Consider the following 25,190-nt stretch of genomic DNA (forward strand, 5'->3'; position numbering starts at 1 on the left):
AGGTCATTTGGCCAGGGCAGCAGCTACTGCCTTCCTGCGGGAGTTGCTAGAATGGCCTAGATGGATGCAGTTTGAAGTTGTGGGCAGTTGGTGGGTCCTGATGCCAAGGAGCAGCGTCTCCATGGCGCCTGGCACACACGTACCTGTATGGACCATCCCAGGATGCAAGGTGCTATAATACGGGCTTTGCGCCTGTGACTGCACTCTTTCCACGCGGGCTCTGTGCCTAGCCCTTAGTGCTGACAAGGAAGCAGAGGCGTGCAGAGAGGAAACGACTCCCCAAGCTCACACAGACCCAGGGCTCACGCCCCGCCCACTCCAGCGCCCTTAACCACGCGACTCTTGTCCGGCTCTGCTCTCCCCACGTCTTTGTCAGCCACCATTCAGGCCAGTTCATCTCCCTCGCGGGTCCCGGGGAGAAGCTTCTCCACTCATCCAGTCCACAAACAATTACTGAGCATCTGCCTCGTGCTAGGCATTGGTCTGGACGCTTCTCAGAGCTGGGAGCAAGGCAACACGCAAGACAGCTGTGGTTTCAGCCTTGCCAAGCTAACACCCTAAGCTCATCCTGGTGGGAGAGGCCATGTCCAACCCTGATTCGCTTTAATTCTAAAATGAAAAATGTCACTTAAAAACTGGAAAGAGCATAAAGAAAATAAAGCCAGGTGACGAGATGAAGGGTGGTCTTGGGGGGAGGGTGGTCTCAGGGGCTGACGTCTCAGCCACGCCCTTCTCTCTCCAGACCTGGAGGACCTGTCCCTGGTGACCCTGAGCACCAAGACCCCTGGGGACTTTTTCAGCAAGCACCAGCTGGTGCTCCACGTGGCCAAATCTGAGATGGACAAAGTCAGGGTGTTTCAAGACAATGGTGAGTCACCTCTGGCTGTCACCTCACCGCCCCCCGCCAAAGGGACTCAGCCTCTCCACACCCTCCTCGGGGAAAATTCCCGAGCACCTCCCCCGTGCCAGGTTCTAAGAATCAAGGAAGCAGCAGGGAGCGAGCTGAAGGGCCTCTCTGAACCGATGGGCACAGAAAGGGCACAGACAAGACACAGGCAACAGACGGGGTCTGGTGCCGGGCGAGCGCGGAGAAGGGCCCGCCGTCCCTCCCAAGCACTGCCGAAACTGACTGTGTGTGTCTGGCTCTTCTCTCTCTCACACACATGCACAAACACACACAGAAGACTCATTTGCAGGAGCTGTTTTGTTCTTGTTTCTGAGAGCAATTGGGGTTTTTGTTTGTTTTCCTTTTTTTTCGGCCACATCGTGTGGCATGAAGACCCTAGTTCCCTAAGCAGGGACTGAACCCCCGCACCCTGTGGTGGAGGTGCGGCGTCTTACCCATGGGGCTGCCGGAGAAGTTCCCACAGGGGATGCTGAATCCAAGCTGACTGCACATAACACCTGTAACATGTAATCATGTGTTCAACAATCTGCTGATCAGAAGCATCAGCAGCTTCTCGGTGGCTCAGGGGCCCCTGCCACCCCGCGCTAGGTCAGCTCTAGGCACAGGGAACAGAGCAAAGAACTTAGCAAAGTCTCTGCCCTCGGCGGGGTGGGGGTGATGATACGTGAAAAATCGTTGTCTGCAGCCCCAGAAGGCGCTAAACGTTGCACAGAACACAGCAGGGGAGGGGAGAGCGCGGTCGGGGAGGCTCCCCAGAAGGTCGCTGGGCACTGGGGGTGGAGGAACATCAGGGGAAGGGCACTCGGGCAGGGGGGACCGCGGGCGCAAAGGCGCTGAGGTGGGCTGTGCCCGCGGCTCGAGGATGCAGGGGGGCCAGTGTGCTGAGAGCACCAGGCAAGGTTTACGAGTGTGAACAGGTAGAGAGGCCAGAGGCGAGGGGCCGGTCACAGAGGCAGGAAATGACTGTGGCTTCTCGTCTGTACGGGGTGGGGGGCCTATGAGGGCTGTGCCAAGGAGCAGCCCGACCTGATTTACTTCCATTCAGACCGCAGGGATTAGACTGACATTGGCTTGGCTACAAACCAACTCCTTGCCTCTGTGGAGGCATCACCTCCTCCAGGAAGCCCTCCCTGACCCTCCAGCACTCATTGCTGTCTATGATTTTGACTGTTTTTCCTTGCCTCTGTGGAGGCATCACCCCCTCCAGGAAGCCCTCCCTGACTCTCCAGCACTCATTGCTGTCTGTGATTTTGACTGTCTTTTCCTTGCTTCTGTGGAGGCATCACCTCCTCCAGGAAGCCCTCCCTGACTCTCCAGCACTCATTGCTGTCTGTGAGTTTTGACTATCTTTTCTTCTCCCTGCTGTGGCGCTGGTGGTGAAGAACTCGCCTGCCGATGCAGGAGACATAAGAGACACGGGTTCGATCCCTGGATGGGGAAGCTCCCCTGGAGGAGGGCACGGCAGCCCACTCCAGTATTCTTGCCGGGAGAATCTCATGGACTGAGAAGCCTGCTGGGCTAGGGTCCATAGGGTCGCAAAGAGTCAGACACAACTGGAGTGACTTAGCACGGACGCACTTATCCAGTAGAACCTGCGCTCCCTGGGGCCAAGGACAGAGACTGTCTCCCTGATCCTTCTGGGTCAGCTGCGAGCAGGTGAAAGGCAGGGAGTGGACAAGAGAAAGAACGGACTATCACGTATGCTGGGCTTTCTGTAGCACTGGGTGGGACTCAGGCACCCCCATCACGACGGTCCTGGGCCTCCATCCGGTGATGTCGCGGCTGAGGCTCAGCCCTCTCCCCCTGAGGAGGGGCTCGGGCTCCTCAGAGACAGGGACGCAGCGCTGACCCCCTGCTCGCTCCCAGGAGGCCGGCAGCCCTCCCGGTACAGCGCGGTCCTGGGGCCGGAGCGCCCGTCTCACCTGCTGGAGCTCCCGGGCGGCCAGCGCAGCACGCACTTCTATGTGGAGGGCCTGGCCTTCCCCGATGCCAGCTTCCCGGGGCTCGTTTCCCTCCACCTCTCCCTGCTGGACGCGTCCAACCCGGTAGGCCTGGGGCGGGAGCGGGGCTGGGCTTCCAGGCCCAGGCCCAGCTGGGGAGGGGCTCCCCGTGCACCTGGCTACTCTCACAGCCCCTCTCTCGCACCCCCCGCCCGCCGCAGAAGCTCCCCCAAAGCCTGCTTTTCCAGGACAGCGTGGTCTTCCGTGTGGCCCCCTGGATCATGACCCCCAACACCCAGCCCCCGACGGAGGTGTACGTGTGCAGGTGAGGGGCCCTGGAGGGCCGGGGCGGGGCCCAGACACACACACACACACACACACACCCCGGGAGACCCTGGAGCAGGACCCCGGAGCGCTTCGTGCCCAGCGGCGTGGATGGGGGCAGGGGTGCTCCTGCGGCAGCGGCTGAGGGCGGGCTTGTTTGGCGCCGTAAGTGGGCAGGGAAGTCATCGTGGGTGCTGTTTCCCTGTCACTCTCCTGCCCGAGTATCCTGAGGGTGGCTTTAGCGCCTGGGGGCCTTTGGACTTCGCCAGACCCGGAAGATGAGAGCTCTGGTCCTCTGGGCGAGGCCTCCGGGCTCCCACTTGGGCGGCCCTGCACACGGAACCCCGGGCACTCATTTCCAACACCCGTTCCTGACCAACCTCTGAGCTCGCGTTCTCCATCCTGGGGCAGGGCACGCGGCAGGGGGCCCTGGGCGTCCATCCCACGGCCTGGGAGCCCCTGATAACCACACAGGGCCCCGGGGGGGCCTTGCCCCCACCACTTCGTGCCACCTGGGGGAAGGAGGGCTGCGAGTGTTACCTAGTGGTCAGGACGCAGCCTGGAAGCCAGCAAGGCCTGGACCTGAACGCACGTGGCATGACCTTGACTCTCACCTCTGCGCTCTGCCTTCTGCTCGCTGGAAGGCTGCCTGCTGGTCCCCTCCTGGGTTGTCAGCAGAGTTCAAGGAAACAGCGTGCTCAGAGCAGACAGATGGGGCAAGCGGGGGTCTCCATCGGGCTCCAGGGGTCTCGAAGAACCCACCGCGGGGGTCCCGTCTGTGTCCTGGCCTCAGCTCCTGCGCCTGCTCCACCCTTAGTCCAGCCCGCCTCCTCAGAGCCCAGCCAAGGCCGCTGGGTGCAGAATCGGGGGCCCAGAGGACCTTTTCTTTCTTCCTGATCTTTCTAGGTTATTTGAAAACGAGGACTTCCTGACGTCACTGACCACGCTGGCCAAGAAAGCCAAGTGCAAGCTGACCGTCTGTGCGCAGGAGGAGAGCGTGAACGACCGGTGGATGCAGGTGTGTGCTCTCGGGGCAGGCGAGCTGGGCGCGGGAGGCACACCCCGAGGGTCAAGGGACACGGGGCCCCGGCTCCACGGGCTTGGCCCGCACCCCACTGACCACCCTTCCTCGGCCGGCGAGGAGTTAAGAGCCTCCCAGGGTCCCCGCAGACGGGAGAAGCTCAGGAAAGTGACCCTACTGACCTTTAAATGGCCTGCTAGCCGTGTCACTGAGATGACTTCCTTCCTGCTTGAAAACTCTCAGACGACCTCAGGAAACTGAACAAATGCTGCAAAGCTCGGGGGCTGGGGCTCAAGCGGCACCCCCAGCGGCCCAGCCTCCAGGCCAGGCCACCCCGGGCTCGGCCTCCAGGCCAGGCCACAGCTCTGCTCCAGCGTCTTCCAAGGCGCCCGTCTCCCCCTCTCAGCTGCCTCCCGATCCAATTGCCCCACGTCTGCCACCCTGGATCAGCACTCCTTTCTAACCCCATGTGTGGCCTCCCTGCTGGCTCAGATGGCAAAGACTCTGACTGCAATGCAGAAGACCCGGGTTGGATGCCTGGGTCATGAGGATCCCTGGGTCAGGAAGATCCCCTGGAGAAGGAAACGACAACCCACTCCAGTATTCTTGCCTGGAGAATCCCGTGGACAGAGGAGCCTGACGGCTACAGTCCACGGGGTCGCAAAGAGCCAGACGAGACTGAAGCAGCTGACACACACACACAGCCCCCAGATAATACCCTCTCTGCCTTTCCTATCATTCCACCTGTGTTAGAGCAAGCTAGATGAAATGGCTGAAACGTCACCATTTTCCATCTCAGAGAATGGCAGTTTGAACCTCCAAGATGGTTCAGCCTAATAGTGTTTTATGGCCAAGTTTAGGCCATATTCCTGCCGGCTGGAATACAGGCCAGGTGTGCACCCGACCCGATCTGTGCCCTCCTGTCTCTGTCCCAGGGCCTCAGCTCGGGCCTTACCCACCCTCTTCTGGGACAGGATTACCTCTGTCCTCCAGGCTCCAACTCAGCAGTGCTCTTTTATTATTATTATTATTATTATTATTATGCATTTGTGGGCTTCTCTTGTGGCCCAGCTGGTAAAGAATCCGCCTGCAATGAGCGACACCTGGGTTCGATCCCTGGGTTGGGAAAATCCCCTGGAGAAGGGAAAGGCTACCCACTCCAGTGTTCTGGCCTGGAGAATCCCATGGACTATGGGGTCCCAGAGTCGGACATGACTGAGCGGCTCTCACTTCACTTTCATTATTCATTTGTGTTAGAGAACCGGTGCTTCACAATGCTGTGCTAGTTTCTGCTCTGCAGCAAAGTGAATCAGCTGTACGTGTACACGTGCTGCGCTGCGCTCGGTCGCTCAGTCGTCTCTGACCCTTCGCAACCCCGTGGACTCTAGCCCGCCAGGCTCCTCTGCTCATGGGATTCTCCAGGCAAGGATACTGGAGTGGGTCGCCATCCCCTCCTCCAGGGGATCTTCCTGACCCACGGATCAAACCCAGGTCTCCCGCATCGCAAGCGGATTCTTTACCAGCTGAGCCCCCAGGGAAGCACAAAAACACTGGAGTGGGTAGCCCATCCCTTCTCCAGGGCTCTGCCCGACGCAGGGAGGGAACCAGGGTCTCCCGCGCGGCAGGCAGACCCTTCACCGGCCGAGCCACAGGGAAGGCACACGTGCGCGTGCCTCTGCGCTTTCTTAGATCCTCTCCCCATTTGGGTCATCACGGAGCGCTGAGCAGAGTCCCCTGTGCCCCACTAGTGAAGTCGTTCAGTCGTGTCTGACTCTTTGCAATCCCATGGACTGTGGCCTACCAGGCTCCTCCGTCCATGGGATTTTCCAGGCAAGAGAACCGGAGTGGGTGCCATTTCACTAGAACCTCTTTAAGTCTCCCCTGCGCCATCCCAGCTGCATTGCAAGTCCCCCTCTGTGTTCCCGTGGACGCCTCCCCTCCCTCTCCTCCCCTCCTAGCTCTGGGTGCTGAATGCCCAGCTCTTGGGTCGCCCCTCGAGCTCAGGGCCCAGGGCTGGTACACCATGGGTCCCTGGCACCCACCAGGAGCAAGAGTGAAGGGCACCTGGGTGGATTCCTCTGCACATGGATTCAAGTACAGGACAGTAAGCTCTGCTTTCCCAGAGGCCCTCTTCTGGGGTTGAATAACCCAGTGCATTCGCCCTTGACCCCATGGGGAGAGAGAGCAGATGGTTCTCCAGCCCCCATCCCTGCGCCAGGCGTCGGGAGCAGGTGTGACAGCCTCCCTGCCCCTCTCCCTGCGCAGGATGAGATGGAGATCGGCTACACCCAAGCCCCACACAGGACGCTGCCTGTGGTCTTTGACTCCCCGAGGAACAGAGGCCTGAAGGACTTCCCCGTCAAGTGCATGCTGGTACGTGCCGCACGGGGTGGGCGCAGCGTGCACGCCCGGCTCCCGCCTCATTCCTGGCTTCCATCCCCCGCCCCACACGGAGCACCCGCAGGTGCGTAGGTCCGCAGGAGGCCGAGCAGCCGTCGCACTGGTGGAGGGGCAGTTTTCTTAAAATTATCTGTCTATCCGTCGCTATCTTTGTTTTCAAGTTTGCATTTCTCTGTGTGTGTGCGTGCTCAGTCATGTCCAACTCTTTGCAACCCCTTGGGCTATAGACAGCCAGGCTTCTCGGTCCGTGGGATTCTCCAGGCCGGAATACTGGAGTGGGCCGTCATTTCTTCCTCCAGGGGATCTTCCCGACCCAGGGAATCAAACCCAAGTCTCCTGCATTGGCAGGCGGGTTCTTTACTGCTGAGCCACCAGGGAAGCCCTTTTTAAAGTTACTATTTTATTTTAATTTTCTTTTTCAGCTCACGGCTTGACATGAGGGATCTTAGTTCCCTGACCAGGGATCAAACCCACACTCCGTATGTTGGAAGTGTGGAGTCTTAGCCACTGAATCTTCAGAAAGCCTCTGGCTGGGATATTTCTGTTATGTGATGAGATAAGGGTTTGCCTTTCCCAAAGTCCTTTCTGGCTATGAGCTCGAGCTGTCCTTCAAGAAAACCCTGCTGAGCATGTAGGTCGGGTGTGGGCACTCTTGTTCCACTGCAGATGCTCTTGGGACCTCGCTGGTGTCCAGCGGTTAGGACTCCGCACTTCTATTGTACGGGGCACAGGTTCACCCTCCGGCCAGGGAACTAAGATCCCTCATGCCCTGTGGTATAGCCAAAAGAAAAAAAAGATGCTCTTGGCTCTGTCTTTTGGGTGGGAGTGTGACTTTCAGGGGCTCCCCTTGGGACACACAGGGTGTTCAGGACAAGAGTGGTCATTTCCTCGGTGTGACTTTATCAGCCAAGGTCTCCACATGTGTTTAGGGGGTCAGGTGAGAGCGTATCATCGAGTCATGCTTGACTAACTGGGTAGCTTCCTGCAAACTCAGCACAGAATAATAAAAATGGTAACAACTATAATAATGGTTACATTTGGGCCTCGTGTCCTGTGGCACTCAGTGCTGAATGCCTACATGAGCTCACGTAATTTGTCTGACAACCTTTAATAGTAGGTGCTACTACTAGGCCCATTTTATAGATGGAGAAACTGAGGCTCAAAAGGTGAAGCAGCTTTCTCGAGGTCACACAAAAAGGCAGTTAAGTTGGAACTCAAAGCAGGCCATGAGCACACTGCCCCTGGTTTCTCAGAGAGACCCAGGCCTGTGCTCTGAGCCCTGACAGCCCCCTGACCTCAGGCACCCAGAGAAGACGGAGGAAGGAGGGTGAGGTGCAAGCTGTGCTGTGGTGAATGGCTTTCCAAGCAGCATTCTGTTCCCCAAAGGGCAAGGGGCTGACCTTGCCCACGCGGGAGGCTTTGAAAGGAGACCTGAGTTTAACTTGCTGGCTCTCCTGTGCTGCGTGCTGCCGACACAGGGAATCAGTTGGGGTCATGACGTCTCTGCCATTCGGTTCAGTTCCGTCGCTCAGTCGCGTCCAGCTCTTTACATCCCCATGGACTGCACCACAGCTGGCCTCCCCATCCTTCACCAGTTCCCGGAGCTTGCTCAAACCCATGTCCATCGAGTCGGTGATGCCATCCAACCATCTCATCCTCTGTCACCCCCTTCTCCCGTCTTCAGTCTTTCCCAGCATCAGGGTCTTTTCAAACGAATCAGTTCTTCGCATCAGGTGGCCAAAGTATTGGAATTTCAGCTTCAGCATCAGTCCTTCCAGTCAGTATTCAGGACTGATTTCCTTTAGGATGGACTGGTTGGATCTCCTTGCAACCAAAGGGACTCTCAAGAGTCTTCTCCAACACTAGAGTTCAAAAGCATCAATTCTTCAGAGCTCAGCTTTCTTTATAGTCCAACTCTCACATCCATACATGACTACTGGAAAAACCATAGCTTTGACTAGACGGACCTTTGTTGGCAAAGTAATGTCTCTGCTTTTGAATATGCTATCTAGGTTGGTCATAACTTTCCTTCTAAGGACTAAGCGTCTTTTAATTTCATGGCTGCAATCACCATCTGCAGTGATTTTGGAGCCCAAAAAATAAAGTCTGTCACTATTTCCACTGTTTCCCCATCTATTTCCCATGAAGTGATGGGACCAGATGCCATGATCTTAGTTTTCTGAGTGTTGAGCTTTAAGCCAACTTTTTCACTCTCCTCTTTCACTTTCATCAAGAGGCTCTTTAGTTCCTCTTCACTTTCTGCCATAAGGGTGGTGTCAATAACCTGCATATCTGAGGTTATTGAGATTTCTCCCGGCAATCTTGATTCCAGCTTGTGCTTCTTCCAGCCCAGCGTTTCTCATGATGTACTCTGCATATAAGTTAAATAAGCAGGGTGACTATATACAGCCTTGATGTATTCCCTTTCCTATTTGGAACCAGTCTGTTGTTCCATGTCCACTTCTGACTGTTGCTTCCTGACCTGCATACAGATTTCTCAGAAGGCAGGTCAGGTGGTCTGGTATTCCCATCTCTTTCAGAATTTTCCACAGTTTCATATGATCCACACAGTCAAAGGCTTTAGTGTAGTCAATAAAGCAGAAGATGTTTTTTTGGAACTCTTGCTTTTTTGATGATCCAACAGATGTTGGCAAATTGAACTCTGGTTCCTCTGCCTTTTTTAAATCCAGCTTGAACATCTGGAAGTTCACGGTTCATGTTCTATTGAAGCCTGGCTTGGAGAATTTTGAGCATTACTTTGCTAGTGTGTGAGACAAGTGCAATTGTGTGGTAGTTTGAACATGCTTTGGCATTGCCTTTCTTTGGGATTGGAATGAAAACTGGCCTTCCTATAGACAGCCTCAGATGGAGGGAGGCTGTGGTGGTCCCTTAGCCCGCACGTCGGTCAGGGGTGTTAGTCACTGTGCTTAGTCACTCAGTCGTGTCCAATTCTTTGTGAGCCCGTGGACTGTAGCCCGCCAGACTCCTCTGCCATGGGATTCTCCAGGCAAGAATCCTAGAGTGGGTTGCCATGCCCTCCTCCAGGGGATCTTCCCAACCCAGGGATCAAACCCAGGTCTCCTGCATTGCAGGTGGATTCTCTACCATCTGAGCCACCAGGTCGGGGTATCTTGACGCAAATCACTCAGGAAAAGAATTGGGGATAGGGGAATAGGGACTTCCCCGGGCTTTCCTGGTGGGTCAGACGGTGAAGACTCCATCTGCCATGCAGGAAGTGCCGGTTCGACCCCTGGGCATGGCTACCCAGTCCAGGATTCCTGCCTGGAGAATCCCACAGACAGAGGAGTCTGGCGGGCTACAGTCCACGGGGCCACAGAGAGTCAGACCGCACAGAGTGACTAGCGCCTTCACACTTGCTTTCTCAGGGGCTTCCCTGGTGGCTCAGTGATTACGGATCCTCCTTGCAATGCCGGAGGTGCAGGTCCAATGTCTTGGTGGGGAACTAAGATTCCCCCTCGCCTGGTCAGGGAGTTAAGACCTGATGCAGCCAAATAAATAGATGAAAATAAACTTTATAAAAAGAATTGGGATGAGAATCAACCTCCTCACCAGGCTACAGCGCCGTCTGCTTCTCCAGCTCTGGGCCACTTCCCTGCCCCTCCCCTGGCTGCAGCCCCACTGGCCTCCTTCCTGGCCTTCACGTGTGCCCGGCCTGTGCTCACCCCGGGGCCTTCGCACCTGCTGTTTCCACTGCCTGCAGCGCCTTTCCCAGTTCAGGGTCTGGCTGCAGCTCCACCTCCAGGTCTCAGCCTCTGTGCCCTCAGGGAGGCCAGCCTGAGGCAGAAGGACCCACAAACGGCCGTGGTATTCTCCACCTGCCTGTTCCTCCTGGAGTCTCTGTTATACATCACCAGCCTGCTTGCTTCCCACCCTCTGCCTCCCAGATAAGCTGGAAGTGCCACGCAGGCAGGATCTGGGCCATGGTGCCTTCACCGCTCACCAGGCACTTGGCGCACAGCCTGACACGTGGGGGCTGTTCCTTCTACAAGGCGACGCCAGTAAACTTTAAACCAGTAAATGGAGCACCAAGTGCGCTTGCCATAAATAGAAGCGTTTAACCTTGAGGTTAAACTGAATGAAACCAAAGAGTGCTTTCAGGTCCATCTTCACACAAAGGTCCACAAAAACTCAGAATCGAGGCTTTGCTCTCTTTGTTAAGACAGGAGGTGAGTGGGTGTTACGGGTGGATTTGTCCCACCGCTCTGAGACCTTTATCTTTGACTGACCAGAAAGACTGGAGGAGAACCTGGACACCTTCTAAGTCTGTGCTGGGATCGATGGCACGTACCCCCGTCCGGGCATCTCCTGCACACCCCACTCTGGGGGACCCCCTTCTGCAGACAGTGGAAACCCCTTGACTGCAGAAACCCAAGCCTGCAGCCTTTGTACCTTTCATCTCATGGCGACAGCCAGGGCAGTGACTCGGGTGAATTTATCATTCCTTCATCACACATTCTTTGAGCACGTACTCTGTGTCCAGCCCTGTTCTAGGCAGTAGGGATCTATTGCTGAGCAATGCCAAGGCCCCTACTCTTATGGGGTTGTCATTCTAGCTCAGAGAGATAGACAAATGAAATAGTCAGGCGAGGCCTCGTTGAGAAGCTAACAGTGGAGCAAACACTCCAAAGAGGTGAAGGAGCTGACTCTGCGGATGTCTGGGAGAAGAGGGTTCTGGGCAGTGGGACAGCAACGATGAGTTTTTTAAATTTATTTATTCTTGGCTGCACGGGCTCTCTCTGGTTGCAGAGTGGGCGCTCGGGTGTGTGGGCTCAGCTGCTGGGGCGCACGCACTCGGTCGCTCTGCGGCACGTGGGATCTAGTTCCCAGACCAGGGATCGAACCTGTGTGCCCCGCACTGGCAGGTGGGTTCTTAACCACTGGACCCCCAGGGAAGGCCAGAACAGTAAGCCTAATGAATAAATAAATTACATTATATGTTGGGAGGTGCAGTCAAGTACTACAGAAAAAGAAAGCAGAATCACGGGGCTGCCAGCAGCCAAAGTGCTGGGGGGACTAGATGGCAACTTTAAATGAAATGGTCAGGGGAGGCCTCGTCGAGAAGCTGACACCGGAACAAAAACTCCACAGAGGTCAAGGAGTTGCCTCTTGGTCAGGGTGAAGAGGGTTCTGGGCAGCGGGAAAGCCAGTGCTAAGGTCCTGAGGCGGGACGTGCCTGGCATTCCCAGGGAGTGGTGAGGAGGCCGGAAGGGGGGCGCCGAGTGAGCAAGAGGCAGAGAGGCGGGGAGGCAGGCATGTGGCAGGAATGGGTGTCCCTGGGGGAAACGGGTCCTGGGGCTTCCTGGCCACTGTGAGGCCATTTCTTCAGAATCTGAGACTCTGGGGAGTCATTGCAGAGTCTTCAGCAGAGGATGAGTATGATCTGATTGGTGCTGTTAAAGGCAGTCTCTAGTTGCATATTGAGAATGGACCACAGCGAGGAAGGGTGGGGCGGGGGATCGGGGACAAGGTCACCTCTGTGCCTGGTGGCAGATGATGGGGCGAGGAGGGTGGAGAAGCAGCTGGCTTTGGGATGCGATTTTATTTTTAATATTTACTTGCTGATCTGCCTGCACTAGGCCTTAGTTTCAGCCTGCAGGAGCTTAAGTTGCAGCGTGTGGGGTCTAGGTCCCTGACCAGGGATTCAACCCAGTGTCTCTGAGCTGGGAGTGAGGAGTCTCAGCCCCTGGGAAGTCCCTTGGGATACGCTTTGAGGGCAGAACGAACAGGACTTCCTGACACTGTGCAGGATTGACAAGGGGGAACTCCGGGCCTTGACCCTCGTGGGGGCTGGCGCCACCCCCTGGGAGGGGAGGACCTCGGGACAGGCAGGGAATGAGGGAGTGGGGAGCAGGGTCAGCAGTTCTGATTGGCGCAAGAGTGAGATGTTCGGTCAGCCTCCAAGCGGGGCGTCAGGCAGGCCAGGGACGCACTCACGGCGTTTGGGAGGGACGTGCAGACCGCGCTGTGAGCCTGGCCACGGTCAGCATGTGGACGGTATTTCTCGAGACCAGGCGAGACCACCGGGGGAGGGAGTGAAGGGAGGACCAGGTCTGTGCCCACCGCCACCCCCAGCGCACAGGAGACTCAGAGGGAGCAAAGGGAGGGAGACCGCGGCACACGACGTCCCAAACGCCAAGTGCAGAGAGCGTGGGAAGGCCGGGGGTGACCAGCCGACCCAGGCGCCGCGCAGGGACAAGGGAGCCCAGGCATTGCGCACTGAGCGAACTGCGGCCTCGGAGACCCCGAGGGGCGTCTGTTCCATGCTGGCCTCTTGGCTGGCTGGTGTTTGCTGGGGGGCTTCCAGCTGCGCACAGCCCTCCTCCAGCTGTGGGGGTCTTCTCACCGCGGCCACTCCTCTTGTTTCAGGGCACAGGCTCTGTAGCTGGGGGCACGGGCTTCGCTGTCCCGTGGCAAGTGGGACCTTCCCAGACCAGGGACTGAACCCTGGTCTCTTGGATTGCAAGGTGGACTCTTAACCACCAGACCACCAGAGGAGCTCAAGGGAGCAGTTTTGATGGCCCAGCAGGGGAGGAGGTCAGGTTGGCAAGGATTTTAGAGAGAAAGGGAGGATTTGGAAATAATGGGGTTAGGCCTGTGGAGTCACAGACCTCTGAGCTCAGAAGTCCGAGTCAGCCTCACGGGACTGAGACTACTCATCTTCCTGCAAAACGCTCCCAAGCCCACTATTCGGCATCAAGTTTCAGGGCGTCTGTGGCCCCCATGAAGCCCCAGGGTACAAACCATCAATTTGTGGGAAGTAGAGTTAGAGGTGGGCTCCCTGGTAGCTCAGCTGGTAAAGGATCTGTCTGCAACGCAGGAGACCCCGATTCGACTCCTGGGTCAGAAAGATTCCCCTGGAGAAGGGATAGGCTACCCACTCCAGTATTCTTGCCTGGAGAATCCCCATGGGCAGAGGAGCCTGGTGGGCTACAGTCCACGGGGTCACAAAGAGTCAGACAGGACTGAGCGACTAAGCACAGCACAGAAGCACAGGGTTAGAGGCGCAGTGGGCAGACTGAGGATGGCCTCTCCGATGGGCCCTAACCCCAGAAGCAGGTGCCGTCTTACATGGCAACAGGGGCTTTGCAAATGAGGTTAAGTCAGGGATCCTGTGATGGGGATTCTCCTGGGTGATCTGGGAGGACTCTATGCCCTCACAACGCTCCTCATGAAAGGGAGGAAGCAGGGCCGGGATGGGAAAAGACTCCTGATGTCAGCAGCAGAGACTGGAGTGACGGGCACTGAATGTGGAAGAAGAGCCGCCAGCCAGCTGACCACTAGAAGCTGAAAAAGGAAGGGAAATGGGTTCTCTCCCAGAGCCTGCAGAAGGAGCCAGCCTGCCACCCCTTGATTCCAGTCCCGTGAGGCTGACTCAGACCTCTGAGCTCAGAGCCATCGGCTTACAGCGGCAGCCGGAAGCCAACGCGGGGTGGGAGGGGCGCCGCCCCCGCGGTCTTCTCACGAGGACGAGGGGCCGCAGCCTCGTGGGGCGGCCCACGGCAGCCCCAGGCTGGGACGCGCCCCGTGTGGACCAGGAGCGTCTGCTCTAGAGACAGCTCGAGCCGCAGTCTTCCTGACCATAGTTTCTGCTCTGAGGACAGGGATGGAACCTTGCAGACTCATTTTCACACCCGAGTTAGAGCTTATGAAGCGGGCTTCCCCCGTGCTCCGGGGCAGAGACTCCACCGGGCAGTGCAGCAGACACAGCACGCGTGGGCTCGATTCCTGGGTCAGGAAGATCCCCTGACGGAGGAAGTGGGGACCCACTCCAGTACTCCTCCTTGGGAAATCCCGTGGACAGAGGAGCCTGGCAGGCTATAAATCCATGGAGTCACAAAGAGTGGGGCACAGCTGAGCGACTGAGCAGGCACACACGCAAGGCTCAGAACGCGCCCCGCAGAGACTCATAAACCCCTCTCTTGCCTGCGCTGACTCAGCCTTCCTTCAGAATCCCTCGGACAGTGTCGGGACCTGCTCTGAACCAGGGGCCGAAGGGTCTCTGCTGTGACCAAGCTCATCTTTAAACCTGGACCCCACGCTCTCGTCCCCAAGACCCCGGGTTCTCTAACTCTTGGCCCCTGCTCCTCCCACCCCAGGGTCCAAATTTTGGCTACGTGACTCGCGGGCCCCAGACGGGCAGTGTGACTGACCTCGACTCCTTTGGGAACCTGGAAGTGAGCCCCCCAGTGACGGTCGGGGGGAAGGCGTACCCGCTGGGCAGGATTCTCATTGGGGACAGCGGTTACCCCAGGTGAGGAGAGGAGGCAGGGAGGGGGGCGGACTCAGGGGCGCAGGGGAGTGGGGTGCAGCAGAGGCCGGAGCAGAGGGCTTCCCTGCTGGCTCCTGGCCAGGAGGGCTCAGCGGGGACATCCCTGGGGTCCCATGGGTTAAGAGTCCACGCTTCGAACACGGGGGCGTGGGGTGGATCCCTGGCTGGGAAACGAAGACCCTGCATGCTTCTCAATGCAGAAGAAAAAAAAGAGGGCTCAACAAACTTGAGGGACTGTGGGGAATCAAAGCAGACAGCAAAGAACACCCAGTGGGGAGCCCAGTTCCAAGCTCGGCCACCTGCACACCTCGGGCCGCTGAATGTTTGCTGAGCGTCTGCTTCGTGCGGGCCCTGTGCCAGGAGCTGGCAGGGAGTGTGGCCCTGAGCAGGACGGGCAAGCCCTGCCACTGTCCTAGTGGGGACGACGCGCCACCGAAAAGCTAACAAGTAAGAATTTCCAGCAGTAAAGAAAGCACAAACGTGGGGCAGAAGAGGAGAGGGAAGCCGGGTAGGGAGACCCAGGAGGGCTTCTCTGGGGCAGGGCCCGAGGCCCGATGACAAGCAGGGCGCGGCCGCACGGGGATCTGGAGCAGAGAGTGCCTGGGCAGGGACTTCCCTGCTGGTCCAGCGACTGAGACTCCGAGCTCCCAGCGCAGGGGGCTCGGGTTCGACTCCTGCTCAGGGAACTAGATCCCATATGCAGCAGCTAAGAGTCTGCGGGCTGCAGCTAAAGCACCCACGAGCCGCAGCTGAGACCTGGTGCGGCCAGATAAATAGACGTTGTTTGAAAAGATCATGGGCAAAGGCCCTGAATGAACGCCGTGGGTTCAAGGCCAGAGGGGCTAGAACAGAAACTGAGCAAGAGGGAGAGTGAAGGGCCGGGTCCCGAAGGCGCCTGGAGGCCGGGGCAGGGAGAGCGCGGAGGCCGGGGCGGTGACGGGGTGTGCGCAAGGGCGTACAGCTGACAAGGGGGCAGACTCGGTGGGACCAGCTCCACACCCACGGCGATGCTGCTCACGACACCAGCATCCAGGCGGAGTCACCAGGCAGCGCTTGCAGAGGCTGAGGACTGGGCCTACATCCTTCACTGACCCCATGCCTCGGCTGTCCCCAGTAAAACTGGGGTGACAGATTCTAAACTCCTCAGGTGGTAGGAGATACGATAATAACAGAAGGCATCCCAGGGTCTGAACCCCTTCCCTGAAGAATCCTGACCACTTCACCAAGTCCCAGGCCCTCAGAGACTCCCTTGGTAACTCCCACCCTTGTGGACTCCCCCACCCCCGTCTCCCCATGAAAGTGAAAGCGTTAGTCACTCGGTCACAAGTATCCAACTCTTTGTGAGGCCATGGACTGTAACCCTCCAGGCTTCTCCGCCCGTGGGATTCTCCAGTCAAGAATACTGGAGTGGGTTGCCATTTCCTTCTCCAGGGGATCTTCCCGACCCAGGGATCAGACCCGGTCTCCTGAGCTGCAGGCGGGCCCTTTAGCAGCTGAGCCAGCAGGGACGCCCATCTCCCCATTGCTGCTGTAGCTGTTCAGTTGCTCAGTCACGTCCAACCCTTTGTGACCCCGTGAACCGCAGCACGCCTGACTTCCCTGTCCTTCACCATCTCCCGGAGCTTGCTCAAACTCATGTCCAGCGAGTCGATGATGCCATCCAACCATCTCACCCTCTGTCGTCCCCTTCTCCTCCCGCCCTCATCTTGCCCAGCTTCAGGGTCTTTTTTCCAATGAGTTGGCTCTTGGCATCAGATGGCCAAAGTACTGGAGCTTCAGCTTCAGAGTCAGTCCTTCCAATGAATATTCAGGGTTGATTTCCTCTAGGATTGACTGGGTTGACCTTGCTGTCCAAGGGACTCTCAAGAGTCTTCTCCAGCACCACAGCCTAAAAGCATACCTGTCTCCCCATAACACCCCTCTGTTGGCAGCAAGGAGAGCCAAGAGATGCACCGGACCCTGCAGGACTTCCTGGGTGCCCAGCGGGTGCAGGCCCCGGTGAGGCTCTACTCCGACTGGCTGTCCGTGGGCCACGTGGACGAGTTCCTGAGCTTCGTTCCAGTGCAAAAGAAGGTGTGGTCTTGGGGGGCTGCCTGAAGGAAGCCACAGACCTCCTTCCCGGGTTCCCAGACTCAGCTCTGCCTCTGCTGGGGAGGGTGCGGGACACTGACCTTATCTTCCCAAATCTTTCTCCCTCACCCAGAACGGGGCATGGAAGAAGCAGCCAGCCTAGGTCCAAGCCCCAACTCCCCACACCCTTGGCAGAGCCTTCCTCCCGGGAGCCCCAGGATCCAAACTAACCTCTGACCGCAGGCTTTCTGCCCCCAGGGCTTCCGGCTTCTCCTGGCCAGCCCCAGGGCCTGCTACAGACTGCTCCAGGAGCAGCTGAAGGAGGGCCACGGGGAGGCCCTGCTGTTCCAAGGGGTCAAGAGTAAGTTGGCCGCGCCTGGCCTTTCCCCTGGGAAGCTTCCTCTGCCTACACGTGGTCTCCCATCCCCAGATGGGAATCACTCAGGCCACTGGCATCTTCCGCCCCGCCACCGGGCACCAGGCACTGTGTGGGGCGGTAGGGGTGCCGCGTGAACAGGGAGGAGGAGGCCCCTGCCCTCGGGACTCAGTCCGGGGCGAGTGAGTTCAGGAAGCAACAACACGGGGGCTTTGAGGGGTGTCTGGTAGGAGTCCCAGGAAGGCTTCCTGGAGGAGGCAAAGATCAGGCCTGAGTATGAGAGGTGAGCAGGAGTTGGCCAGATAAACGGGGCAGTGGGATGGGACTAAAGACAGTCCAGATAATCCAGGCGGAAGGAACAGCCAAGGCTCAGAGGCAGGAGGAAGCAAGCCGTGTTTGAGGACCTGAAAAAAAGTTTAATCCGGATGGAGCACAGAATGAAATATTTTTCTCAGTGATGTCCACAGACTCAGGCTGGAGTCAGAGGTTGAAGTCGCTACGACTGAGTTTTCACCTAGTGTCTGTGTATGTCATGGAGCATCAGGCAATGGTCAGGCCTCTGCCCCTCAGGAAACAGGATCCCTTTGGAGATGAGAGAATTTACGAGACTGAAAGTAACGCTCTTAATAAGAACTTACCCAGTGTAAATTATTTTATTAAAGTCATTTACCTCCCAGATACTCAACAAACCTGTGTGTTCTGAATCATCGCTGCCCCCATTTTATAGATGGGAAAACTGAGTCCCTACTGGACCTTCTGGGAAGAGCAAAGTGGATCTCTGAATTCACCTGCTTCTTTTTCTCCATGACAGGAAAAAAACAGCAGAAAATAAAGGACATTCTGTCAGACAAGATACTGAGAGAACACAATTCGTACGTGGAGGTACTAGCCTGGCCATTCAGGGCATGTCACACCCCCAGCGACCTGACACTCACCCCCACCCCCACGCCCAGCTCTCTTCCCCGAGGTTAGAAGCCCAGGACAGACCCTTCCGGGTGATCAGTCCCGGGATCTGGGTCAGTGTGTGTGTGTGTCTCTGTGTGTCTGTGTCTATCTGTCTGTATCTGTGTGTGTGTGTGTCTGTGTGTCTGTCTGTGTGTGTGAGAAAAGAGTTGGCAAAGTCAGAGAAAGACAGGGCAGACTCAAAAACAGGCACGGAGGCGTGCAAGAGGCAAGAAGCCAAGCGCTGGAGGGGTGGGACAGGCAGGGACACTGAAGGGGAGCCAGGGCGGGGCCGAGCAAAGGCAGCAGGAGAGGGGCCAGGAGGTGCCCCGCTGCCTTCCTGGCCATCTCAGGCCCTCCCCTTAAACCAGCCTGCCTGCGCCCCACCCCCGAACCCCACCCCCAAACCCCGAGTCCCCGCCCCGCCCACCGCTGCCCCTCCTCCCACCCCCCAGAAATGCATCGACTGGAACCGGGCGGTGCTGAAGAGGGAGCTGGGCCTGGCCGAGCGGGACATTGTGGACATCCCACAGCTCTTCAAGCTCATCAAAGACTCGCGAGGGACCCCCAAGGCCGAAGCCTTTTTCCCAAACATGGTGAGGATGTGGACCTCTGAGCCCACCCAGCTTTGCCCACAGTCTTAAGTCCAAGAGGCCGCTTGGGCTGTGGATCCAGCAGGCTTGGCTGTCTCCTCACCCCTCGAGGTCTGCGTGGCCCTCTCCAGGTTACAGCGCCTTTAAGAGGCAACCGCCTGGGGGTGAAAGACTGTCGTCACCCCGCTGATGCGCAGGGAGTCAGGTCTCCGGCGAGAGCTGGGGTTCTGAGCTTGGGGTCTGGCTGCGCTGCCCACTGTGGGCTTCCTTGTGTCTGGCCAAGTAAGAGCTAGGCGGGTGGTTTGCAGACTGGGTTCTCCGGGACCCTGGGGTTCCAAGACAGGGCCTCCCTCACATGCTTTAGATTCGTCTCTGTTTTATGCTTTGAGATATTGCAGAAAATTTTGTTTAGAAAAAAAGGATTCCTTGGCTCAAACGAGACAGGAGGGAGCACCGTCCTCGTAACCCCTCTCCTGAATACAGCTCCTTGGCCCCAAGCATTTCATTTCTTTCTGCAGTTTAGCCCCGGGGGAAAGAAAGCTGATGCCTGAAGCTGGCGGTGCAGCGTCTCAGATGAAGGAATCTGAGGGCTGACTCGGTTCCTCCTCCCTGTGAGGCCTCACAGGGAGTTGTGACTGGAGCTTGGGGGCGAGGGCCTGGGTGTGGAGCAGGTGGAGAAGTCGAGAGTGCCAGGCAGCCCGCACGGGCCGAGTCTGAGAGCCGAGATGTCCCTGCAGTGACTCTTAAGACCTGGAGACTGACTCCGAGCTGGCTGCACGCTGCCCGGGCTGCCTGCCTGTTCTCAGGCAACTGTCACACGTGGGAACGTGCTTGGCTCTTTCTGCTGATGGGGCGCAGAGAGGCCAAGTGACTTGCCCGAGGCCGCACAGCTGTATAAAAGTCCTGGGATTCGAATCCACAGGCCACCTCCCAGTGTAATACCTTATGTAAACAACTGTGGACGAAACACAGTCATTTACATAAAGTATTATGTATGGAAAGTGCTATAAAATGTGTCGTCACTTACTCACCGGATCGTAATATCAACAGATCTGTATCAAGTGCCTCCTCTGTGCCAGGCACTGTGCTGGGAGCTCTGGGAACCCAGAGGATGACTAGTCGCCAGAATCTGGAGAGTCACAGGCTGCTTCACAGAGGCAGTGGCATTGGAGAGGGGCCTTGAGGAATCGAGTTTGCCGGAGGGTGGCAGCGAGGAGGGAGGGAAAGGGTTGAGAACACGGACCCCAGAGTCCGAAGGCTTGGGTACAGGACCTAGGCTCACTCCCTGGCCTTCAGTAGCTCACATCAGCTTTCTGGGCCTCCGCTGCTGGCCTGTGAAGTGGGACTGTTACAGGGCACACTCAGGTGGTGCCGCAAGGCACACACCGCTGCCCCTGACCTGGGCGCCCCCTTTGCAGGTGAACATGCTGGTGCTGGGCAAGCACCTGGGCATCCCCAAGCCCTTCGGGCCCGTCATCAACGGCCGCTGCTGCCTGGAGGAGGAGGTGCGGTCCCTGCTGGAGCCGCTGGGCCTCCACTGCACCTTCCTCGACGACTACTACGCCTACCACGTCCAGCAAGGGAACGTGCACTGCGGCACCAACGTGCGCCGACAGCCCTTCTCCTTCAAGTGGTGGCACATGCAGCCCTGAGCGGCCCCTCCTCAGGGAGCTCCTGGCCTAGACTCCGGCTTAGTTAGAGGAATAATTTCCCTGCTTTGTCTCTGTTACAGCAATTTACTTCTCTTGTTTAGCTGTTCTCTACTCATGAAGGGCTTTAAAGCAATGTTCTTGTATTTTCAACAATAAGCTTGATTTTTACAAGACTATATTAGAAGGTTGATCCCATGGTGATTGTCTGACCTCTTGTGACCCACTAAAGCATTAGAGATGGAAGCAGCATCTTCCCAGCAGCTGTGATTAGTCAGTTCTCAGAACAGTCAATTCTTACTCAACCGGCCCATCAACTGATACCTCCTCTCTCCTAGAGGTGTTATTGCTTCCTGACCTGCATACAGGTTTCTCAAGAGGCAGGTCAGGTGGCCTGGTATTCCCATCTCTTTCAGAATTTTCCACAGTTTATTGTGATACACACAGTCAAAGGCTTGGCATAGTCAATAAAGCAGAAATAGGTGTTTTTTCTGGAACTCTCTTGCCTTTTCCATGCCGCAGCGGATGTTGGCAATTTGATCTCTGGTTCCTCTGCCTTTGTTACCTAGAACTAAAGAAACTACATCTAAACCGCTGTGTGGCAACAAGGACTGATTTAGGGGAGGATGTCCAGCCGGTCGGCCAAGGCCACGTAGCCCCAGGCCTACTGACTGTAAACGCTTCTGGACCAGTAGTTTTGCATCATCACCTCCCAGTCTCAAGCTCCTGCTTCACCAGCATGAGACACAGCACATTTAGACCTCTCTCTCTCTCTGGGGCCCATCAGTTACAGCTGTCTCGGGACCAGCTTCTCCTACGTGGCGACCGGCTCCTGATTCACTCTCCCGCTCTGAATCATAGTTCTGAGCGGCGGTTCCTGGACACCCCGGCTAAATTCAAGTACAGTGTTTTCTGCAGGTGACAGCCTTTCCCCTTAGGAAAAAAATGAAACGGCCACTGTTCCTGGGATCCCATTTTCATCTCAGGTAGCGTGGGGTTCCTTGGTGATCTGTGGCTTTTTACACAAGTCTTGGTAGAATTCTGACTCCTAGAAACGCGCGGATAAGAGTTGTTCCCCATCAGGCTGTACACCCTTTTCTGGGCACTTGTGAAGCAGCCACAGGGAGCCTCCTGTATGTTTTGGGCAATCAGAGTTTTTGTTTCAAAGTCTATGTTGATCTCTTTTGGAGCTTCTTTTTCTATGAAGTCAGTATATATTTTCTTTGCTTTTGAGGACTGCTTTTGGGATGACTTGGTTTTTTTTGAAGTGTTCACAGGCCAGCCAAAATTCAATATTTTCTTCATAGAGTTCAGATTTTTAAAAAGCCCTGAATGCAACAAGACCATATTTACTTTGTAGCAGCTCATCAAATGCTTCTGACCACAGCTGCGCTTCCTCGGGAGACGCCTTAATGAAGGTTTGCTGTTTGCTTCTCTTGCCAGTTTTGGGCTTCCCAGGAGAGGAGGGATTTTGCAAGAAGTAGCTCAAAACAGCCCTTCCGATCCTCTAGGGGGGTTCGCGTCGTCTTCTCTCGCTTCTCCCCTTCTTGGGGCGGGTGCCGGCGCTTTCGCCCGTGGCTCCGCAGTCCTGCTGGACAGTCGGGAACACGGCACACGTTGCGTTATCGTCCTGCAGCTGCGGGCGCTGCTCCCCCCGCTCTGCTTGCAGGGAAATCGCAGTGACAGAGGGGCCTGGGGGGCTGCAGCCCATGGGGTCGCCGAGAGTCCGACACGCCTGGGCTACTAAACAGCAACATGCCTTCCTGGTTCATGATAAAAAATAAAACTGTGAGTGTAGACCGATCATGGAGACGGCAGGCAGAAAGAGCAGCAGGGATCCAGTCCCTCCAGCCTCAGGCTTCTCCGTAGACCACACAGTGCCGTTTACCAGGTTTGAGGGCAAAGATGCAGCCTCAGAGTCGGGTTCCCATTCACGTTGTTGGCTAGAGAAGAAGCAACACGCACGGAAGGCAAGCGCGGGGCGGGAGAGCCGCCTGTCCCCCGAGCAGCGCCGGTGGCCTCGCGCACCCTCCAGCTTGTTTCCGCTCCAGTAGCGTGAAGGCCCCGTGAAGCGGCCCCTGTCCGTCGTTTCCTGCTGGAGACACGCGGCACGGAGTAGGAGCCACAGGCTTTGTGGAACGAGGTGATGACTCCCCACTGCGTCCTTCTTAAACGTTTTCTTTCATGACCGTGACTTTTGGACTTTGATTCCTCTCTAGAAAATAAAACTTGGTGACTTGAGGTCTTGAAAATTGAGGCCAGATTTCAGCCGCGTAGAGCCTGGGTGGTGGTGGGGCCTTAGAAAACATCTAGAGATACCGTTTGCAGGCGGGGGCGTGGAGACCGTGATGGTGGGGAAGATGGTCACCGGGAGGGTCTGCCCTCACCGGACTGAGGAGGAAGGGATTCACACACCAGCTCACCGTGGGCTTCTCTGAACAGAATCAGCTGTCCGCACCCCCAGCCCTCCTCGGGATTTGCCGGGACAGAAGGGGCCAGGCACAACGGGAGGCTGCCGTGAGGCTGTCCCCAGACCTGACCCGTAGGGCGGCTTGGAGCAGTGACGGAGCTCAGCAAGCAAAAGCTGAACGTGCCGCCAGATCCCGGGGCTGCAGAAGGCTGGAGACGTGAGCTGATGGCCTGTCGTACAGTCCCTACGTCACGTCTGAACTCCTTGCAGCCCCGTGGACTGTAGCCCGCCAGGCTCCTCTGCCCGTGGGATTTCCCAGGCAAGAATACTGGAGTGGGTTGCCATTTCCTTCTCCAGGGGATCTTCCCGACCCAGGAATCGAACCCTGGTCTCCTGAACTGGCGGGTAGATTCTTTACCAGTGAGCCACTGGGAAGCCAGGGCAGCCCTTCTGTTAGTCGCTCAGCTGGGGCTGACTCTTTGTGACCCCATGGACTCTAGCCCACCAGGCTCCTCTGTCCATGGGATTCTCTAGGCAAGAAGGCAAGAATACTGGAGTGGGTTGTTGTTCAGTCGCTCAGTCGTGTCCGACTCTCTGCGACCCCGTGGACTGCACCACACCAGATTTCCCTGTCCTTCACCATCTCCCGGAGCTTGCTCAAACTCACGTCCCTCGAGTCAGTGATGCCATCCAACCATCTCATCCTCTGTTGTCCCCTTCTCCTCCTGTCTTCAGTCTTTCCCAGCATCACCATGTTTTCCAATGAGTCCGCTCTTTGCATCAGGTGGCCAAAGTATTGGGGCTTCAGCTTCAGCATCAGTCCTTCCAATGAATAGTCAAGGTTGATTTCCTTTAGGATTAACTAGTTTGATCTCCTTGCAGTCCAAGGGGCTCTCAAGAGTCTTCTCCAGCACCACAGTTGGAAAACATCAATTCTTCAGAGCTCAGCCTTCTTTCGTAGAAGGCAATGGCAGCCCACTCCAGTACTCTTGCCTGGGAAATCCCATGGATGGAAGAGCCTGGAAGGCTACAGTCCATGGGGTCGCTAAGAGTCGGACACAACTGAGCGACTTCACTTTCACTTTTTACTTTCACGAATTGGAGAAGGAAGTGGCAACCCACTCCAGTGTTCTTGCCTGGAGAATCTCAGGGACGGGGAAGTCTGGTGGGCTGCCATCTATGGGGTCACACAGAGTCAGACACGAGTGATGTGACTTAGCAGCAGCAGCAGCAGCAGCCTTCTTCATGGTCCAACTCTCACATCAAATGATCACTGGAAAAACCACAGCTCTGACTAGACAGTCACGACTGAGCGCAGCACAGCAACTTTCAAACTTCTGAACTGAGATTGTTTGGTGACTGTTTTATGTCTGGTTCCTGGAAACAGATTCTGAAATGAAGGCTTCCTCGCAGGAGGTTTTTCGTGGGCTGTGGGGGTGCTCTTAGGAACCACACCTGGGAGGGTGTGGGGGAGGGGCAGCAGGTGGTGATGAGCTGGGATCCAGCGGCCACCAAGGGTTGGGAAGCCCCCCGGGATGCTCTGGGGCTGAGTCCTCAGAGTTGTCCTGAACTGAGACAAGCAGCCTGCCCGTTGTCTCCCCACGGTGGGGGTAGCTGCCCTCCAAGGCTGGGTGATGGTGACCTCTGGAACTGGCAGTAGATGATTTTAGGAGGGGGCCTGCAGCAGCTGGGGAATTAGTGCCCCCGCCCCAAATACCATGGAGTCCACCAGGGACACTGGGACTTGACCACCTCAGAGTGATGCGGAAATGTCACCACGGGGCTGAGGCAGGACTTCCTACATGGGATGAGCATGCGAGGAAGCGTGGAGACCCGTGCAGAGCTGTTTGAAGGTTACAAACACCTCGCTTCATTGGGAGACCTGGGGAAGCCCACTGGGTTATTTTGGCCCGGCACGGGGAGGGGATTGGGGGTCATTTAGTGATTTGGGGCCACAAGAGTGTATTGAGCACCTACTGTGTCCAGGGCTGTTTTGTGGGTGCTGGGGAGTCAGTGGTGAACAAACATCCCCTAGAGGGGCAGCAGGACCTGCGCTCGACACAGCCAAGCCCCTCTCGCGCCTGAAATGTCTCTGCACCAGGCCGAGGGCCCCCCGCACAAGGCAGGGCTGCCCCTGGGTGGGAGGGACTGAGCTCCTGAGCTGTTTTGCTCCAGAGCCCTGAGCCCAGCCCTCTCGAGCGCTCCCCAGTCAGACCACCCCACCCACCAGCCAGCCTCTGGCTGACATGTATGAGCAGATGGCTGGGT

General features: G+C 57.0%; 1 protein-coding gene and 1 pseudogene across 2 annotated transcripts in view; one reads left to right on the forward strand and one right to left on the reverse strand.

The window, feature by feature from the left end:
* Nucleotides 1–20,665, forward strand: part of PADI4 (peptidyl arginine deiminase 4) — a 32,700-nt gene extending 12,035 nt beyond the window's left edge. For both annotated transcript variants that reach the window (XM_040229401.1, XM_040229402.1), the window contains 11 exons: nt 743–868; nt 2,774–2,952; nt 3,069–3,172; nt 4,078–4,189; nt 6,458–6,565; nt 14,710–14,864; nt 16,814–16,955; nt 17,211–17,313; nt 18,140–18,210; nt 18,726–18,866; nt 20,282–20,665. In XM_040229401.1, coding sequence (XP_040085335.1) covers nt 743–868; nt 2,774–2,952; nt 3,069–3,172; nt 4,078–4,189; nt 6,458–6,565; nt 14,710–14,864; nt 16,814–16,955; nt 17,211–17,313; nt 18,140–18,210; nt 18,726–18,866; nt 20,282–20,515 — 1,475 coding nt within the window. In that variant the 3' untranslated portion in view covers nt 20,516–20,665. The remainder of the gene's footprint in view (nt 1–742; nt 869–2,773; nt 2,953–3,068; nt 3,173–4,077; nt 4,190–6,457; nt 6,566–14,709; nt 14,865–16,813; nt 16,956–17,210; nt 17,314–18,139; nt 18,211–18,725; nt 18,867–20,281) is intronic.
* Nucleotides 20,666–21,494: 829 nt separating this feature from the next.
* Nucleotides 21,495–22,223, reverse strand: LOC120854431 (annotated as a pseudogene).
* Between the last annotated feature and the right edge of the window lie 2,967 nt (nt 22,224–25,190).

The sequence above is a fragment of the Oryx dammah genome, unplaced genomic scaffold, assembly GCF_014754425.2.
Source record: "Oryx dammah isolate SB20612 unplaced genomic scaffold, SCBI_Odam_1.1 HiC_scaffold_27, whole genome shotgun sequence".
Lineage (NCBI taxonomy): Eukaryota > Metazoa > Chordata > Mammalia > Artiodactyla > Bovidae > Oryx > Oryx dammah.